This window comes from Maylandia zebra, linkage group LG2 (assembly GCF_041146795.1).
Source record: "Maylandia zebra isolate NMK-2024a linkage group LG2, Mzebra_GT3a, whole genome shotgun sequence".
Classification (NCBI taxonomy): Eukaryota; Metazoa; Chordata; class Actinopteri; order Cichliformes; family Cichlidae; genus Maylandia; species Maylandia zebra.
The window spans coordinates 44,981,199-45,001,917 of NC_135168.1; the positions used below are offsets into that span (position 1 = coordinate 44,981,199).

At 41.8% G+C, this 20,719-nt stretch overlaps 2 protein-coding genes and 1 long non-coding RNA gene across 5 annotated transcripts in view; 1 reads left to right on the top strand and 2 right to left on the bottom strand.

Moving 5' to 3' along the window:
- The window catches only part of LOC143413047 (uncharacterized), a 29,498-nt gene extending 9,553 nt beyond the window's left edge, over window positions 1-19,945 (bottom strand). The window contains exon 1 of the long non-coding RNA XR_013093606.1: window positions 19,773-19,945. This is a non-coding gene — a long non-coding RNA (uncharacterized LOC143413047). The remainder of the gene's footprint in view (window positions 1-19,772) is intronic.
- The window catches only part of fgf13a (fibroblast growth factor 13a), a 102,259-nt gene that overhangs the window by 17,930 nt on the left and 63,610 nt on the right, over window positions 1-20,719 (top strand). The window lies entirely within an intron of this gene.
- LOC143413034 (uncharacterized) lies at window positions 5,267-9,771 on the bottom strand. Its single transcript, XM_076875181.1, has 2 exons — window positions 8,849-9,771; window positions 5,267-8,034 (listed from the first exon to the last, which is right to left on the bottom strand). Exon 2 carries the CDS (start codon window positions 7,737-7,739, stop codon window positions 6,078-6,080), a length of 1,662 nt encoding a protein of 553 aa, XP_076731296.1. The 5' UTR covers window positions 7,740-8,034; window positions 8,849-9,771; the 3' UTR covers window positions 5,267-6,077.

Here is a 20,719-nt window from a genome sequence, read left to right on the forward strand (position 1 = left end):
AAGGTTCTTCATGGTTAGAGACAAATGCAATCGCATGGCAGGATGCTGTAAACGGACCAAACTTCAGTCAGGAGAACAACTGAGATAATCCATCCACAATACGAGGTTAGTCATTAATATACTGCTGTTGCAGTATATTACATGGGAATAGAGCAGCTGCCAGAGAATTCAACATTAATGAATCAATGGTACAGAAGTGGAGGAAGCAAGAAGAATGAGTTTAATAAAGTTTGATTTATCTGACTGCTTTGTTTCGCTTAATGTGCCTTATAATCCCGTGCACCTTATGGTCCGAAAAATGCGTACTGCACACTGCAGTTTAATGTTGCAAAGCACCTCTTTTTGACTTCAGTGGATATTATACATGGTTATGCTCAGGATATGTCAGCCCATTTCTACTGGAAATGCCTTTTGGTTAAACTTTCAGCAAGGAATTTGCATTTGCACTGTTACATTTTTATAAAGCTTTAATGTACATAAAAACCAGCTTCTTGTTTAAGTGAAAATAAATGGAAGGTTGTCTTTTTGCGCTAGTAATGTTGTGGAGTTGTATTTTGTCTCGCATCAATTATATCGTCGGTTATATCGTTATCGCAAATTTTCAAATATATATCGTGATAAATATTTTTGGCCATATCGCCCTGCTCTAGTGTTAATCATTTAATTTAATTTATTTAATTTGTTTATCAGTTATTTTCTGTGGCTATTAATATCCAAAATGACTTTGACAACATGACCAACCTAACCAGTGCATTATTTTGTCACATAAACAGTATAGAAGGTACAAAGAAATGGAGCAACACCCCAGGTGGAACTATTATTCCAAGACAGGTGCAACCCGGTTGCTTTAGGGGGATGGACTTCCGCCCACGAGTCAGATGCAAGCTGAGAGGCAAACCGAGTGCACTGTCTTCATTGCTCCTGAACTTTACCTGTGTTTGCAGGGATTTCTTACGGGCCCCAGGAATGGTGCCACAATAACAAAGAAGAAATCCCTGCAAACACAGGTAAAGTTCAGGAGCAATGAAGACAGTGCACTCGGTTTGCCTCTCAGCTTGCATCTGACTCGTGGGCGGAAGTCCATCCCCCTAAAGCAACCGGGTTGCACCTGTCTTGGAATAATAGTTCCACCTGGGGTGTTGCTCCATTTCTTTGTACCTTCTATACAGTTTATGTGACAAAATAATGCACTGGTTAGGTTGGTCATGTTGTCAAAGTCATTTTGGATATTAATAGCCACAGAAAATAACTGATAAACAAATTAAATAAATTAAATTAAATGATTAACACAAAAGTGGCCATGCATTTTGGGTGTGCCACACACTCCCCTACAAACCAAAAGTGGCTCCCGACACTTGCAATTAACAGTGTAAACTTCCATTAACTCTGAATCAAACTTTAACTCTTCACTCAATATACTCACAAATTACAAATACATATGGGTGTGCAATGATTTTCTACATTTTCTGAATACCCAACACTATATGTACCCAAGGTCCTATGCCCGTCTTAAACTCAGCAGCAGATCGGGTAAGTGACAGCGGAGTGTACACCAGGCATAATATGGATGGGTTGGACTGAATGCCAGTACGATTGTGGACACTGGTGCATATAGAACACTGGCTGTACACCCACAGAACTAACAGCAAGACGTGGCTGATACGTTGGCTGGCCAAGGGAAGAATAGGTCAGTATCTGGCCAGGTCTCCTCTGCCTTGTAGATCTCCTTAGTACGGGCTGAGGTTCAGGTTGAGACCCTTGAGTGTTTTCACTGGAGTCATTGGTCTGGGGCGCCAGCTGCTCTTCGCCAAACTCTGGTTCCTCCACAGGGGGCGAAATGTCATTCTCTCTCTCCTGCTCCATCTCTCCTACACTCACTCGGTCAAACTCTGATCCCATAGGAGCATCGCCACCCTGCATGTCACCAGGTGTCTCAGGACTAACCAATGACCCGCTCACTGGGACCTGATTAGGAATGTCCCGATTGGTCCTTAATGATTCTCTGGGTACCCGCAGCCAGTAACAAGGTGCCTCCTCATCCGTTTCAGATCCACTTACATCACCAGCCTCTATTTGGTCGACCGTTTCCCGTGGCTGATTTGACTTTCCTTTTGCCCTTGGCAGTCTATCAGGCATGCGATCATCTGTAATGTCTGCTGGTAGATCATTAACTTGAAGCAACAAATTTCTGTGGAGGGTGCGAGTATGGTGACCTCTGTTTTCAGGGCTGACCTTATAAACTGGGTTGTCACCAACCTGCTCTCTGACAATGTAGATAGTTTTCTCCCAATAGGGTTTCAGTTTGCATGGACCTCCCCTTTCTGCAACGTTGCGAACAAGAACCCTGTCACCTGGTTGTAGGGTTACACCCCTGTTCCGTTTGTCATAATAGTGCTTGCCTTTGACACTCGAATGTTGGCTGTTCGTGCTGGCTATCTTGTACGCTTCGATCATTTTCTCTTTCCATCGTTTTGCATATCCACTTGGAGTGTCGGCCTCGTCCTCAGCTACCAACCCAAAGAGGAGATCGACGGGGAGACGTGGATGGCGACCATAAAGGAGGTAATATGGAGAAAACACAGTGGACTCATGTTTGGTGCAGTTGTATGCGTGCACAACGTGAGACAGGTGATCTTTCCAGTTCTCTCTCTCTTTCTCGCCCAACGTCCTGAGCATTTGTAGCAGAGTCCGATTGAACCTCTCTGCAGGGTTGCCCTGTGGATGGTATGGGGAAGTCCTAGAATGGTTTACACCGGCCAGTTGTCTGAGAGCCCTAAACAACTCATTCTCAAACTCCCGGCCCTGATCATGGTGAAGCTTAGCTGGATAGCCAAACCGTAGGATGAAGTCACCGAAGATTCGCTCCGCAGCTGTCTTTCCAGCCTTGTTTTTAGTGGGGTATGCTTGTGCGAATCTGGTGAAGTGGTCGACTACAACCAGTATGTATTCGTACCCACCCCGGCTGGTCTCAAGGTGCAGAAAGTCAATGCATACGAGCTCTAGGGGCGAGCTCGATGTAAGGCTCCCCATAGGTGCCCTGTCAGGTAAGGCTGGCTTTTTTTGCTTAATGCAACGACATCGTCTGGTGATATATTCCTCAACCTCTCTCTTCATAAAGGGCCAATAAAAGCGATCTCTTACTAGGCTAAGGACTCTTTCCACACCAACATGTCCCATGTTGTCATGGAGGTGTGAGAGGACAGTTTGTTTGTAGATGGCAGGCAGGACTAACTGCTTTCGGCTGGGAGTCTTCCTATAGAGTAAGCCATTTTCCACCTGCAGCCTACTCCATTCTCGTGACAATTTCCTTGTGGACTTGTCCAATGTTCTACGAACCTCATCAGTTAGATCTCTGTTATTCTCCTTTAACTCTAACATTTTGCTGATAACAGGATCTTTCCGCTGCTCATCTGAGAGCTCTTTGCAGCTGATGACTGGAAATGTTCCAGTGTCTGCATGTGTCTGGTGTTGTGATGTTATGTTGAGGGCTGCCACCCATGCTACATCCCCTTTTTCTGCAGTCCTAGTTCCCTCCCAGGTGGCACACACTGCCTCTTCTGGTAGTCTTTCTGAGCACTGATCCATAAAAACACTGATATCAAGTGGACAGCGCGAAAGCGTGTCTGCATCAATGTTCTGTTTGCCTGGCCGATACCTGATTTCAAAATGGAAATCGGCAAGCTGCCCCACCCAGCGATGACCCACAGCATTGAGCTTGGCTGTGCTCATAATGTAGGTCAGGGGGTTGTTGTCCGTGAAGACCGTGAAATGGGGCGCATAGTACAGGTAGTCGACAAATTTTTCACATACTGCCCATTTCAAGGCCAGAAACTCCAGTTTCCCACTATGGAGGTGGTAATTCTGTTCTGCTGGGGTCAGTGTGCGTGACCCATAACCTATCAACCTCATCTTATCATCTTGTTTTTGGTACAGGACCGCCCCCAGGCCCTGTTGGGACGCGTCTGTGTGCAGTATGAAAGGGTGATCAAAGTCTGGGTAGGCTAGCACTGGTGGGCTTGTTAGAATGTCTATGAGACGCTCAAGAATCTGTTGGTGTTGGCTGCCCCACTCTACTGGAGTCCGTGAAGATAACTGCGGCCCCTTCCCCTTTTCTCTTACAAGGTTAGTTAGAGGTGGGCTGGGGTTTGTCTTGAGCAATTCATAAAGCGGCCTGGCTATGCGGGAGAAGTCCTGCACATAAGCCCGGTAGTAGCTCAGAAAACCCAGTAGCCGCCTGACATCACCGACTGTTTGAGGGGCTTTTTGCTTTAGCGCCTGTACTGCCTCTAGGTCCTTTGGGTCTATCCTCACTCCATCTGCCGACACCAGGCGGCCTACATACCTGACCTCTTTGCGAAGTAGCTCACATTTCTCAGGGCGGAGCTTAACTCCATGGCGTTGCAGAGCTTGAAGTACACGCCGCAAGACCTCAACATGTTCCTCAAAGGACCTGGAGAAACATAGCACATCATCCAGATAAGGGATGCAACACTCATCCCTGAGTGTGTCCAACATTTCCTCCATGCTTCTTTGGAAGGCTGCTGGTGCATTAGAAAGGCCAAACGGGATCCTGACCCACTCATATAAGCCCCATGGGGTGGTGAATGCAGTCAGGTGCCTGGACCCCTCCGCGATAAAGCCTTGGTGGTAAGCCTTGCCCTGATCTAGGATGGAAAACCACCTGTAGCCTCCGAGTGAGTCAATCAGGTCCTGTATGCGGGGGAGGGGGTGCCGATCTGGCACAGTCTTTTTGTTGAGAAGCCGGTAATCAATGCACAGGCGCAATGATCCGTCTTTCTTTCTCACACAAACAATAGGGGCAGCATATGGCGAGTGTGATTTTACAATCCACCCCTTCACAAGCAGCTCCTGTATATATTCTTTAACCTCCCTGTACAATGGCTTTGGGACTGACGCATAAGCCTTTTGGACTGGGGTGTCATCTTTGAGTCTAACTGACATTTGGAGAGAGGGTATACATCCAATGTCACTGCCATCCCGTGCAAAAGCAGCTGATTCCTCATTCAACATTTTCTCGACTATTCTCTGCTGTTCTGAACTAAGGTGACTGAGGTCAACCGGTGGTCACCACAGGTCAGCAGGGGGAGTGCCAGGAGAGGCCACATTAACTTCAGCCTTCAATACACAAGCTTGTGTTGGACCCCCATCTCCAACGTCCTGTTCGCCTGGTTCCAGAACTTTGGCAACATGTTGGATGGAGCCAAGTTGGGACCTCTTTGGCAGAGTGATTACTTGGTTTGTGTGGTTGGAAATTGGCACTCTAACAAATGGTTGTTTGGTGTTACTGATTTCCAACAATCCTTCCCCCACACTCAGCTGCTCTAGCGTGGCGCTATCCTCTAGTGGCTCATACAGGACAACAGGGTTGGAAATGTCAAAGGTAGATGGTACTTTACATCGCACATTTACCGTTTTACCAGGTGGAACATAAACATTTTCCTTCCCTACCCTAATGGTGGTTATACTGTGGTTTGACTCTTTCTGCAGATTGATAAAGTTGACCATGGCTCTTGCCTGTTCTTCCTCCACTCCTAGGGCTTTGCGGAGAAGGCTGAGGATCATAGTGTGTGCATCTGCATCACACTTATGACTATTAATCATCCCTTGGAGGACATTGGCTCCCAGTAGTGGCTGGGGGAGGGGGAGCTGGCTGATTAGGAAGGGTACTTCCATTGTAAGGTTGGGATCGGTGTTCCCCGGGAGATTAACTGTTAGCTCCACCCACCCATCATATGGGATTGGCTGTCCATTTGCTGCACACAGGTCAAGGCTTTCCCCAGGATCAAGAAGTTCTTGTAAGGGCCTCACTGCATATTGGGGAATGAACGTCTCCTTCCAGGATCTATCAATGATGCTCACTTGTGAGCCAGTATCAAATAGTACTGTCACAGCATAGCCGTTGACAAAACAATTTAGTAGGCTCTTTTTACCAATCAATGGCACTGTTCGGGCTGTACTGTCAGTAACTGCTTGGCTTTTCAGTGGGGAGGGCTGGCTTTCTTCTTTGCAGCGTTTTTTCCCCTTTCCCTTCAGACGTCTCAGTTTGCTAGTGGGCATTACTGAGTGGGACTGGGGATTTGGGATGGTCTCTGTCTGTCCCTCAACAGAGACCGGCTCCCGTTTCCCGGCTGGTTGGTTCGTTTTAAACAGCCAATTGCCCTATGCCCGGCATCCCCACACACAAAGCAGTGATTACAGTTTTCTGAGCCTTGCTGCATACATTTGGTGCAGCTGGGTATTTTACCTCTCCTTGCAGCTGAAGGTTGACTTGGTGGAGGAGTGAGTGCCTGGTTAACAAGAGGTTGGGTGCCATGGAATTGGTCCTGGCCTGGCGTTTGGAAAGGTGCAGTCTTTGATTGGGTTGTATGAATAGCTGCCGCTTGTTGGCCCATTAAAGTTGCAACCATGTTAGTCAAAGCCTCTACTTGTGCACTAAGCTGTTGGATCGCATCATTATCCCCACTGTTTGCACTCACATCCCCTCCTTCCACCTGGACACTATGTGTATGTGTTGTTTTTTGACGGGGGTCATGACCTAACCTACGCTGGTGTTCATTTTCATCGCTAATCATCTTCATAACCTGTCTGAGAATCTCCTCATCAGTGACGTTGCTGTTTGAAAGGAGTGGCCTTAGTTGCTGTCTGATGTCAGTATGTTTTGTGCCCAGGCCTTGGTGGATACTGTGAAGAAAGACTTCCTGAATAGTTTTGGGTTCATAACGAATGTCTGTACTGACCTGTTTTGATTGGAACAGGATCTTCTGTTTGAGTCCAATCATGCGGTACAAGAACTGTTGTGGGGTTTCTTGTTCACTCTGTCTTGCACACATAAGCTCTTGGAACAATTCAGTGCTGGCCTTTTCACCCAGGTGTGATCTGAGAAAGCCCTTGAGTTCATTCACAGTGATTTCATCTTTGTTGATGAGCATATCCTTGAAGACACCTGGCTTTACAATTCTCAGTACACCCCGGATAACCTCAGTCTCTGTGAAACCCTCTCTAATGCCTTCATCTATCTGTTTACACATGCTGCTATAAGTTATGTCAGCATTGTGGTCCCCAATCTGGCCACCATGTACCTTAAATTCCCTCCGTTGGAGGTAAGAGAGGTCCTTTAAGGAAACCATTCTCTCAGTGGTTACATGTGATGAGGGGTGAGGTATTGCTGCATGTGTTACTGGGTCACCTATACTGTGTGCCCCACTAGGATGTGTGTTACTTGCATTTCTAAAATGCTGTGGCTCTCCACCCCGCTCATCATTTATGATTCTAGGCTGGGTTGGACTCAGATTGGTGGTGCGAGCCTGTGCACCAAAGTCAGTCTGCTGTGATGTTGTAGGCTCTCTGGGGATGGAAAGTAAGGGGGTGGTATGCTGTTGAGTGTTAGTAACTGGTGGTAACTGGCCTAAGGTAGCATGTGTCACTGTAGTGCGCTCGACTGTCTTAGCACTAACAACTGGTGACTCCAGTGGCTGCGCCACCCCATTAGCAGTGTTCAATAGGCCACGATTTTCAACCATACTGCATACAAGATCATTTAGCACCAGCAACTGACTCATTCCCTCATCCTCAGAATTTAACAAAGCATCTGACTGCATATAGTTGATAATGCAATCCACACAACCTTCTTCATCAGTGGACTCTAATTCACTACTCTGGCTGTCTGTGACCAGGTCCCTTGCGAGCTGATAGGCTTCTGCACCTGAAAGCTTATACATGTTCTTTTTGATGCTCCAAACCAGCTCCTGCTGCCATGATGAGCTTCGACTAATGAGACACAGAGGTGCAGTTCCGTTGGTGGAGTGAAGACCCTCGTACAGATCTTGACTTCTCTTTGTGGACACCCACCAGCTGTCGTCTCGGCTACAGCGATGCCATCTCACGTTGACTTTCTGGTTCTAGTATCTCTGGACCCTCTTCCTTAGAAGACTCAACAGGAAGTGGATCCCGGACGAGCCCCCACAATTTGTTACGGGCCCCAGGAATGGTGCCACAATAACAAAGAAGAAATCCCTGCAAACACAGGAGCAATGAAGACAGTGCACTCGGTTTGCCTCTCAGCTTGCATCTCTTATTCAAGTTTCAACAAACATGAACAGCATTAACAATATCCACGTGTGCATGACTTTTTCAGTCCCAGTGTCCATATCTGTCCATTTCCCCAAAGTCACAAGTAGAAAAATAAATGAATTCACACTCTACACGTTCCACTATTTTACATGTACTTCATGCGATCGCTCAGTCTAAGCAAAACAAAAGTACACACCTGCTCTTACTTAAGCAGTTGGAAGCCACTGTAATCTACAATGAATTTACAGCAATATACGACTGTACAGATTCTGAATACTGAAATTGAGCAGAATTAGACACACATTTACAGCACACTGAGGATGAAATTCACTTTTGCATAACATGGACAACTTCTTTCTACTTCACATGTCATTAACACTCACATATTAAACAGCTATATACTTTTCAAACCTCAATGACACTTAACAATAAAACATCTTTGTATCATAAGCTTTATATAAAATAGTAAAGTGTGCGGGAGTACCAACCTTCATAATGAAAAGAAAATAAATCGATATGAATGACCTTCCTACAAGACAATGCTCTGGGCGCTAACGACCCACAATACAAAACATTACCGCGCCGTTTCTACTAGCGGCCTGCGCAGCCTGACGCCGCTGTCTCACACTGATGCGAGTCGACCGCGCGGCAGTGCCCATAAGTGTTACAGGTACTGTTCTACTTCTTCACAAGTTAACATGGAGATAAAACATTGTTATGTACAAACAGTAGTAGTATTTCTTTACCAGGTACCAACCTGCAAACACAGGTAAAGTTCAGGAGCAATGAAGACAGTGCACTCGGTTTGCCTCTCAGCTTGCATCTGACTCGTGGGCGGAAGTCCATCCCCCTAAAGCAACCGGGTTGCACCTGTCTTGGAATAATAGTTCCACCTGGGGTGTTGCTCCATTTCTTTGTACCTTCTATACAGTTTATGTGACAAAATAATGCACTGGTTAGGTTGGTCATGTTGTCAAAGTCATTTTGGATATTAATAGCCACAGAAAATAACTGATAAACAAATTAAATAAATTAAATTAAATGATTAACACAAAAGTGGCCATGCATTTTGGGTGTGCCACAAGAAGATAAAATCCAAGTGTTCTTTGCAGAAAGGACTTTACATTTGCAGGCTTGTTCTGGCTTTTCCCAGACAGATGAGCTTCACATAACTGAAAACTTCTTAACAGTGAGTTCTTACATCACACACACTTGTTGACCACACATTCAGGAGAATACCAACAATACACGGAAAGCTCCACAAACACAGTAATTGTGGCCTCCCCTATAAATTGGGAATCAAAGCACAGTCATAATTACAGTGCTGTTTTTTCACCAGCTTTTCCAAACTATTTTGAGCTGAACTTATTAAAGCTGTGCCGCCACTAATTAAGTTGTTTGTCTTTGCAAAGCGATCTCTGCCTGCCCACTGCTTCTTACTAATAAGTAGTTGTGTCATGGCACCCTGTCTACTGATTGAAGAGTCACGGAAAACAGAAAGGTGGAAGAAAAATGACCCGACAATGGCAGACATTCATTAAAGCAGTGTATGTTTTTATAATTTTGTTCACACTTTGAACTTTGAATTTAATACACTGAATGTTGCTTTATTTGCAGTTTTTCATAAAGGTGAAACTGCATCCTGCCAACTTACAAGTCTGCAGGGAGCTGTTAAGAACACTGATCATGGCCAGATACAATAAATTTTTGTCAGCTTTTGTTATAGTTTATTGGCCTGTGTGCACACCAAGTTTATTTCCTACAGATGGGGATGGTGAAAACTGAGGTTCCAGCTTTTATTTTGAAAGCTTAGAGATTGAACCCTTACTTCAGAGTATGTAAAAGCAAACCCTTGGAGGCAGAGGTTGTGTAAGCCAGTATAGAAATAATTACTTCACCATCTGCTGTATCTGAGCAATGTTGAGACTGTTGAGAGGTCTCATGTTCCTTCATGTCATCTAATACACAACTTGGAGCAAGACAAGTAATTTAAGCTTGGTTTGCAGACATTACAGAGAATACCGTGGGGCAGCGTGCATGTCAGACTCTATAATCATATGAGGAGATTCTGTCAATGTCTGTATGCATATTATATCAATGCATGTTGTGTAGTGTGAATATTTTAGCATCAATTAAGTGACAGTTTGTAAACATGCAAAATAATCTAGGCACAGCATCATTTCTCAGTTTCCCAGAAATGAAGCCAAGCAGCACAGGGTGAGAAACAGACTTTTTGAAATGAGTTCCAGTTTAAAAGCAGTAAATTATAAACGTAGTTATGAAGGAATGCAGAAGAAAACCAACATAAGGCACAAGATTAAATTATGTTTGCATGTGAGTAGCACCATATGGTGGTTTACCCTTTCTGTACAAGCTGCGTGACTGCTAATATAAGTATGCTCAAAGTTTGCATGCTAGAGGCCCATGTATGCGGTCTTGTGAGGTTACTTCGTGTGACTCTTCTAGCTGGAGGCTTTCTCGCTTTCTGTCTCTCCTACTTTGAAGCATGCCGTGGAGTAGGAAGCTGTCTGCACCAGCAGCAGTCTGATTGGTGATGAATGTCTGGACAGATAATCTGTGACTGATCTTGCCATCTATCTGCCCTCCAATTTAACCCTTTGCACCTAGGGAAGTTAACAAACATTCCTACCTACAGTATTCACAAACTGATCAGGATTAAACACATGTAAAACACACAGGTAAAATCAAGCCTTGAGTTTGAGTAGGGTTGACTGCCTCATTTACTTGTATTCTGATGATAGTCTTCAGAAGTGGACATGTCGCCAGTCTGCAGGGCTAACACATAGAGACAGACAACCATCTACACTCACACCTATAAGAAATGTAGGCTCCCTAACCTAGCCCCGTATATGTCTTTGGATTGTGGGAGAAAGCCAGAGAACCGCAAGAGAGTCGACACAGACACAGGGAAAACATCCAAACTGGCTTCAAATTTAGGACCTTATTTTTGTGAGCTGACAGTGTCAGCCACTGAACCATCATGCCACCCTAAAACAGAGATAATTGTAAATAAAGGTCTGCATCTATTGTACAGTAATGCTGCAACTTAGAAATGGCGGTTACTTTCCAGAACTGAAATAAAAACGATTTAAAGAAAAAAAAACCCCCAAACAAACAAAAAACACAGTAGATCTCATTTTAGCTAAGTAATATGGACCTTTAAAACCCCCCACTGTAAAACAAGTAGGTTTCAATAAATATTTAAAACTCTTAAGCCCAGTCTAAAATTAAAGTGATGCACTTGTAGACTGCTTTTGTCACATGTAGGTTTAAATCCTTTTGCCTGTCTCTTTCCCCTTCTATCCCTGCCACTCCAACTTACTCTGTTAACACTGAACTCTGTGTAACATACTGTTTAACTCCTCCTCTTCTTTCCTCAGCGACACTTACACTGCATGTCATTAAATTTTATGTCACTCTCCAGGCCAATGAGCTTGTAATATCCTGGGCCAGAAGTTTTATGGTGGTTTGTCTGTGCCGTTGGATGAGAGCTGGATGTTTGAGTGCAGGGTGAGCAATGATAGCTGAGAAGTCCTGAGCCAGGCACACAGGAATTATGTTTGCTGTTAAAATATCAGCTCTCTGACAGTTCATGGCCTGAACCCCGTTTACCTATTACCTCCCCTCTGTCTAGCCCATAGGATATCAAAAACAGTACTTAAACAGATTTTACCCAAACGAGAGCAGCCGTGCTGTATAAGAGTCATTACACACAAATCACATAAAATTGCTTAAAGCTACAGGATTCTTGATTACATAGTAAAGACCTTATCAGCTAGGGTTCATCCAATAAGCAGTCTGCAATAAGCATCTAATAAGAGTTTTTCATTAATAATACAAAAATGTAAATTAATTGAAATCATTTATAGTAAATCCTGCACATCTTATGGAAAAAAGCTCCTAAATCATGGATAACTTAAGCTCTCGTTCATTGCTAATCTATGTCTGATATCTGGAACTCCTTTACAAACACAAATGCACACCTTACATCATACCACTTCTGCGTCACTTCAACCCCACCTGTCTTCAGTCTCTTCCATCCTAAACTTTACTTATTCTTATGTCTTGCATATTGCTTGGTCTTCCAACATGTTTCTCTGCACATCATTCTTTATCACTTTTAACAGGACTTTTCTTCCTGTGTAACTGTTAAGATTTGAACGGTTTTTGGTTGAGAATGCAACACAGTGCCTGCTCACATACACTCAATGCTTGTGGAGCAACAGTAAGTGTAGCAACACAAGAGTGTAGATCCCAGGGTGCATTGGGAGTGCTTGAGGAAATGTAAGCAGCTTAAGCAGTCCATGATGTTGTCATCTCTTCTCAGCTGAGCTCCCAAAATAACAGGCCCTCTGGGTACAGACTGGCAGAGCTGAGCAGGGGACAGTCAACAGACAGACCCAGAACAACCCGGCCCAGATTACACCAGATCAGACCATCCCAGTTACTCAGGCCATTTAAGCTCACACTGGTCATTTTAACTTTACAAAGCAAAAGTTCTTCCAGAGGACTTTGCCTTTACGTTTTATGACAGTTATCACCCCCGCTACTCAGAAATTTGTACAGCTCAGCCCATTTCATAAAAGAGCTGAGTGCAGCAACCAGTTTCCTGTGAAGCCCTTCATTTTGTTAAATCACTGGCTCACGTGTTAGCCAGTTAACTTTAATGAGTAGGCTTTTGGCCTGTGGCTTGTGTGACTGGTAAGGTAGTCATGGTGGCGATGACAGCTGAAGGGGGATGAACGTGCCACTCTGTTTCTCACACGTGTATAAGGAAACACATACAAAAACACAAACTGAAACTCAAGTGTAAAGCAGCCCTGGACCATCAAAGCAGCACTACTATGTTTGACTGTTGGTATGATGCTCTCTTTTTTAAAATGCTGTATTAGCTTTACTCCAGATGTAATAGGATGTAAACCTTTCAAAAACTTCAATGTTTATTTTGTTGATCATCAATGGTCTTTACCTTGAAACTTTCCTGTGGATGCCATTTTTGTCTGTTTGTTATGTTGAGTCATGAGCACGAAGCTTAATTGAAACACGTGAGGATTGCATTTCTTTAGATGTTGTGGGATCTTTGCGATCTCCCGGATGACTTGTCAGTGCTCTTGGAGAACATTTAGTAGGCTGGCCACTCCTGGGAAGGTTAACCACTGTTCCAAGTTTTATCCATTTGTGTAAAATAGCTCTCTTGATGGTTTGCTGTAGTCCCAAAGCTGTAGAAATAGATTTGTAACCCTTTCCTGACTGATAGATGTCACAGACTTTATTTCTCGTGGCATGATTTGTTGCTTTTTGAGAGCTTTCACTTTGTCATTCAGGTTCTATTTAAGCAATTTCTCGATGAGGTGATTATTGACTTAACAATGAGGGGCAGGGTCACACAGGGCCGGGTAGGTTTAGCCAGTTTTTTTTCCTCTTAATAAATGAAATCATAATTTAAAACCTGCACATTGTATTTACTTGGATTATCTGTGTCTAGTAATAAAATTTGTTTGAGTATGAAACATGTACATGTAACGAATATGCAAAAAAAAGTACAAAATTGGGAAGGGGGTAAATACTTTTTCCACAGCACAATATCTACAAGCCCTCATTAAGTTGCTAAGTGTGTCGGAGAAGGAAAATTCTACACTTCCACTGAGACAGCAGACAGAGAAGAGTGTTTAAGTCTTCTCACTGCCCCTCTTTCTCCCATCTAGGTCATAATATAGGCTATAGGCTCCTCTATGTGTTTTCTAAGTATGGTAACACAGCACGCTTGTCTGTAAATAGGTGATTGGCATCCACTGTCTCTGTGTCAAACACATGCAGTATATGCTGCAGTGTGTGTATTCTCATTCATACCAGTAAATACAATGGGACCAGTTAAAAAAAAATACTGTGAAACTGGGCTGCTCTGGACTGTATTCCCCTGATCCTTTGGACACTTGGAGCTGTGTGTGTTCACTGTTTACAGTTGTTGCCAAAGATAGAGAAAATTAATATTTTATTTGCCCTAAAAGTTATATCTACAGTTACACTGGAATACGTTTAAAAATGTAAAGTTGCTTTTTACTACACTGTAAGAGCCAAATGTTGTATTCAAATAAAGTGTTTCCATTAATAATAATAAAATGATTATGACTTTTAGGACCCCAGTTGGCACAGCAGTAAAACCTATTACTCACTCGTGTCCTGCAGAAGTTACACTTCTCGCAGAGAAGTTTAAGTTTGGCGAGGCATTTGCAATTATTAATGTTGCAGATCGGAATCCATTAAAGGATCTACAAATGTTTGACCACATGTGACACATATGCTGGTCTCAAAGTATGACATCATTGAGGTATTTCGAAATACTCATCAGTGACGGTGATTAAAATAAAGTCAGGTTTCAAACTGCAGTAATCAGCATTTTCCTAAATGTTTCTCTTAAAAGTCTAAGTGCAACAGTCCACAGTATTTTTGGTTAAAGTATTATCAAGTTATTTTGCTGGGCCAAAAACACGAGCTATTTTAAAACACTCACTGGTTGCTAAGCTGTCGTCATGCGTTTAACTTTGTGCCACGTTCACAGCTTTGCTCCTACAGCCTGTCATCACACCTGTTTATGGCAGAGGTCAGGGGGCAGGTCACTGAGTAGGCTGAAGGCAGGCCAAGAATGAAGAGAATGATTGTGGATGTGGTGCTGATTACTGCTAAAGTATTTGAAGTGTTAGTATTTGTGGATGAGCTCTGAAGGTACCGACGTGTGACAGGTGGAGAGGTGCAGAAGTGCGTTCTATAAATTTTCAAGAAGGTAGTCAGGTCATCGGGTTCACAGACGCTGCTATTCTATATTTCTTTCGTTTTTTTATTACCAACAATCATCTGCTTACGAAAAATTTAAGCATGCTCTTAAAATCTGAATCTACTGTTGGTATTTAAATTGAAAAGTAAGGTGACTATTGAACATTATTATACAATGATCACCTTCCAGATTATTGTATAACCGTCAAACGTTTTTCCCATAAGAGCAATCTGTGTGTCTTTTTATAGTCCATATACATATTAGCCGGTTGTTGTGTCTTAAACTGTAGTATGCGTATAGTCTGTGGCTATACTACTCTGCATCTGTCGGCCTCTTTCAAATTAGATCGCCTCTACCCTGAAAGAGATCTTTCATCATTTCTTCCCTTTTATACACAATCCTCTGTGGCTGGTGAAAATCAAGCTAGCAGCAAGAAAGGTCACGGAAAAGCACTGCTGCTCACTTTAGTGATTGGAGTTCCTAACCATTATCACTCAACTTTGCTGCCAAATTTTACTGTGCTATATGCTACATGTCATACATGCATTTTTTTTTACAGTTTAAAGACACAGCGACTGACAGTTCATACTAGATAGAATTAGAAGTACAGTAAAAGCTGAGTGTGTGCAATGGCTACTTTACCCTAATAGCTTTTTGACATACCATGGTAATCAGAGTAACATGAAAAAGTTCAATTAAGGGAATTGTGCTGGAGCAAAGGTGCTTTATGTACTGAACCAGAGTCCCTCTGGGATTTATAGTGTCAAGCCATAATGGAGTGTTTGTGGTTAGGTCACATGAAGGACAAAGGCATATCCAGTCTGCATTAGATTTAGACCTGATAGACTGTGGGGAAAGCATCAGTTGTAAGTCTGTGAGAATGATGTGTACTGTTGTAAGCGCCTCAGTACTGATGCCAGTGGTAGCATGTTCATGTTTGCTGGATTAGGTCTGCTGCTCTGACATTAAAAAGGGCTGTGACTTTATGTCAGAGCCCTTATCAACATCAGATAGGAAACAGCAGCATACAACAGTTTAATGAAAACCTGTACTCAAAACAATCTGACAGATCCATGACTCCAGATTGCTGGCAGAGAGCTATTGTATTTAAAAAGAGCACCTGGTCTTTTTACCCTTGTTTAAAAATCCTGTTGATAAGTTGTGGAATCAGAAAGCATCTAAAATGCTGTTCTGTTTGGGTCTAACTGTATGTAATGTGTCTAAAGGGATTTAAACTTATTTTCTGCGGCATTGCTGAAGTCTAAAGTTTCCAAATATCTTATGTATCATAATGAAAAAAAAATAGTGATACTTTATAATACAACTAATGACTAAGGGTGTAATCCTCCTGTAATTAAATGCTATTATATTTATATTATATCACATTTTCCTGCAAATACTGAAAAACAGGTACACTATAACAATTGGGTAACACGCCAGGTTTACAATGCAGGAACTCCAGCAACACTTGAGGGAAGATGAACAACTTTAATAATTGACCAACGCGTTTCAGCCTGTGGCCTTCATCAGGGTCAACACGCCAGGTTTAGACAGGAAACAAAGAAATCATTAATAAGTAATTTTAGGTAGTTCATAACTTCCATTATTTTACAGGAAAAGAAACACAAATTATTATGTAAATAACTTTAAGAATTGCATGGAGAATTTTAGTTAGTGCGTAAGTAATTTTACATGTATAAGTAGGGCATAACTTCATGTATTTTATAGGAAAGAAGAAAAAATACTTTATGATTATATTTAGGAAGTCCAAAACTCATTTAAAGTAGTGCCTAAATTCATGGTATTTTACAGGAAGTAATTTTAATTACTGTGTACTTTCTTGGTAATTTTGTGGAAAAACAAACAATATTTCCCTATGTCACACTGTGAGTGCACTGGGGTGTTTGGGGTGTGTGCCAGTTGCTTAGCTTTAGCTCTATCATTATAATGTTACCTGTACTATTATAAGGCCTGCAAATTTTGATAGTATTTATTTTTTTGTAAGTTGGTAAAGCAGAACATGAAGTCCCTACCATGAAGTAGGTAGGCACACTACATGTAGCTTTTAGGCAAATACAATTACATTCTAATATAAATTATAATGCATTGAAATTTAATTAAATTACAGAGAAATTATGCTCTTAATTGTTGGCTGTATTATTAATATATAGAAGAAGTGCGCCACTGATCTTGCATTTTTGGTTGACTTGTTATCAGGAATACAGGCTGCATAAATATGTAGGATTATGGTTGTCTTAGAGAGGCTTTGAAGCACAGAGAAATGAACATAAGGCTGAAAATAGAACAATCATAATATTGTAGAGTATAAAATGCCATCAAATGTCTTCTTGTGTCCTAATAACAGCCTAAAACTTACAAATATTTAATTTACTATTGTACAAAAACAACACAAGTATACCCAATAACAAAAAAAATGTATAGCTCTATCATTGCAGCTATAATAGAAATGCAGTATAAGCACATGTAGAGCCTCATTAAGTATATTTCAGATAAATTAGGTGTGACTGGCACTTTTTTCATTTTTTTACTCAAAGAATCAAAATCATTTCCTCAAAATACATAATTTACATTATTTGGTTACTGCTTTGAAAACCATCCTTATTAGCAGTTACACAGCATAATAAAGAAAATCTAAACCATTTATTTCACAATACCTTTGTATGCTACCATGAAGACTGAGCTCGATGTCTTTAGAAAGACAGACACTGATAGCGCAGGAGCTGGAGCTGATAATGACTTTCAATGATCTGCGTAAATTGTCATGGATGCAGTCAAATTTTGGGTGTGATTCAAAACAAAATCTGTAGCTTTACTGATCACTGTGATAGTTTGCCGTGGTGCGTAATTTCAAATCCTGCACTCCTGATGCGTGTGCGTGTGTTTTTGATTTTAATATTATTATCAAGCACCGAGCATACTGGGTTTATTCTTAGTATCTCTTCATCTCAGCTGAATATGACATCTTGCCTGTAGCTGTGGCAATACAACTATAATAACATGAGGGAAGGGATGCTGCATCAAGAATCTTTCTCAGTGCCATTTTCATTGGTCAGTGGTGTGGCATTTGTTTCTAGTGTTTTACTTGGCTTTCTGTTAGGACTAAAGGGCAGCACTGTTAGTACAAACTGACCTATGAAACTGTCAAGAATGCTCATAATTGTCATCACATGACAATTATGATATATGATCAGAGGCATCATTTTAAAGAAAAATGCATTTCTTTTTTTTTTTAAATAGGAAAGCTGCACTTCTGGGCAACATTTTAGGGATAGGTTTAATACAAATGACATTTAAATAATTAAAATATAAAAATACAGCATATTGTAACTAAAATAAGAAATTAAATCAAAGTATACCATCACTGCTGCAAACAGCCTCTGCTGTATAAATATGGCAATCGCATAATTATTATAACAGTATAGCTGATGTAGCTGACAAACATGCCTTGTACTTAAGTTCAGTGTACAAAAGTGAAGTTAACAGCACAGACAAGAACATATACACTTTGCTCTTGTGAACAGTGTCAGCAGCATTTGAATCATGGCACCATGGCATTAATTGTTGGATGAATCCCACTAACAAACTACCCAACTATAAAGTCACAAGAGCTATAATGGAGTAATTAGTGCCTAATTGATACAATAGTTCCTCATTAAACAAGTATCGACCATACTGTAGCCCATATCTCATGGGAAAAACTGCCTCATTTGATCGAACATTGCAAACATTTGCTTTGTTTCTATTCCAGCCGCTCTATGTCTTATCCACTGTGGATGTTGTCATAGCAATTATCTGCAATGCTGTAAGCAGGTTTACTGTTTTGTGGCCTTGGTGCCTGCTCATCAGTGCTGGCTGTTTAAATACACAAAAATCAAACAGCTGTGGCACCATTAATGAGGGAAGAACACAGTAATCTCTCTTTACAGGAGGAAGAGGATGCAGGCATGGGCCAGGTACTTTATTTTCAGCAATCCATTCAGGCAACAGGAATCTATCAGTGGGTGAATGTCTGAATGAAATGAATGAAAGCATATAAAAAATGAAGCTGGAGCATTTTAGTGAGACTCACCAGTTATTCCTCAAACCCTGCAGTGTAGAATGTTCTGGAAAAGTGTGGCAGGCTAACCAGTGGTTTTCAGTTACAGAAGCACTTTAACATCATGGAGATGACCAACAACTGGTGCTTTCTTTCCCCTCCCTGGAGCTGACATTTAGTCTCACATGATATCACTAAATAATCTGGCAGCTTTTTGTGTTGTGTTAAAAATAGTTGCTGGATAACTGCTATGATGTAGTTTTATTTCATTCTGTCACACTGGAGAAAAGCTTATTTTGAGGCAGATCAGACTAAATCTAGTGTATTTGATTTTCTTGGGAGGTGTTGAGCTGAACCACATTTGTTAGAAACCAAATTGTCACATTTTAAATAGAGCAACAAAAAAAAAGTTATTTGATTTTTGGGCTGAATTGATGCATTTCAGTAAGCGAGTGTTTTGAGAGTGTTTAGGTAGACTACCTAGCCTAGGGCAAATGATGAGCAAGATTAAGACAGATGTCTCTCATTGTTCAAATATATAACAAGTTGGAGTGACTGTAAAAAATGTTTCTGTAAAATAAATAAATAAATAAATAAGTATGAGAACTGATCTGATTTGGCTTAAGCTATTTCTGTCTTCATTTCCAATCCCAGTAAACACTGTCAAACTGGCAAAACCCATGTCTTTTGTCTCTGTTTAAGTCTACACTATTCATACATACTTGTGAATGATGCTCACTATTAGTGCCTTAAAATTGAATAGTTACAAGAAATTGCAGTATGACATACAGACTGAAAAACAAAGGTATTTTCTGATGCTATGTTACTTGCCTGTTGTTTGATATGTCCGGATGCCAGTAATCCCTGGAGAAATGTTGTCAATAAATCTACCAGCACCCCAGATCGTCACCTGTTACTGTTTTAAGTGCTCGTAAATACCAGGAAGGGTGTAGATTTCCATTTACCACTTGTGCGTGTTGTTAGGTGTCAGCGTATGGTGAGTGTGGGTGGCTTGATAACACTGAGTAAAGCAGCTGTCTTAAGCAGTTCCTGTGTAATTGTAATCCCTCTGATCAGGCTCTCTGTAAACACTAGATAGTAAACCTAGCCTGGAGCTTCACTCAGCATTGGACGCGCACATGTGCACAGTTTTTCCACTTATATTTACTAATACTGGCAGTACAACTACACCTGGACTTATAGTTGGTTACATGCTGACACACATGTATCTTTTCTTTAAGATCAAAGGAGATGACACTTGATGACAAAGTGTGGTCTTTTATAGTGGTCCTGTTTTTTAATGGTCACTATCTGCAGGACTTAAAATGATAACCCCCTCATCCAGTTTGCACAGATGGTGCCATTTGCCCTGTTTGTTTATGACTGGATGCAATTCCTATAAAACGCTCACTTGGGATCAAACTGCGAGAGTGGGAGAACTCTACTCCATGTATCACTTTTTTAAATCCTTCAAGTGCAGTGCCCACATAAGACGGATGGAATGAACCTTTTTTGCTGCACTGCTCTCGGATGACAGCTTTTATCATAGGTTGTGTCAGACGTTACTGCTAAAATACCCCCCCCCCCCCCCCCAATGCCCCTTTTACATCTACCACTCTCGCTCACTCTCTCTCTCACTTAATGTGTAGCACTGAAATGTTAGCTAAACTTGCTTTGCCTCTGTAAGGCATTCATAAAAGATACACAACTACATGTCTGGATGGCCCGAATGCATAATTTATGTCTTGGTGTGAAGCTAAATCCTACACTCATCCCTC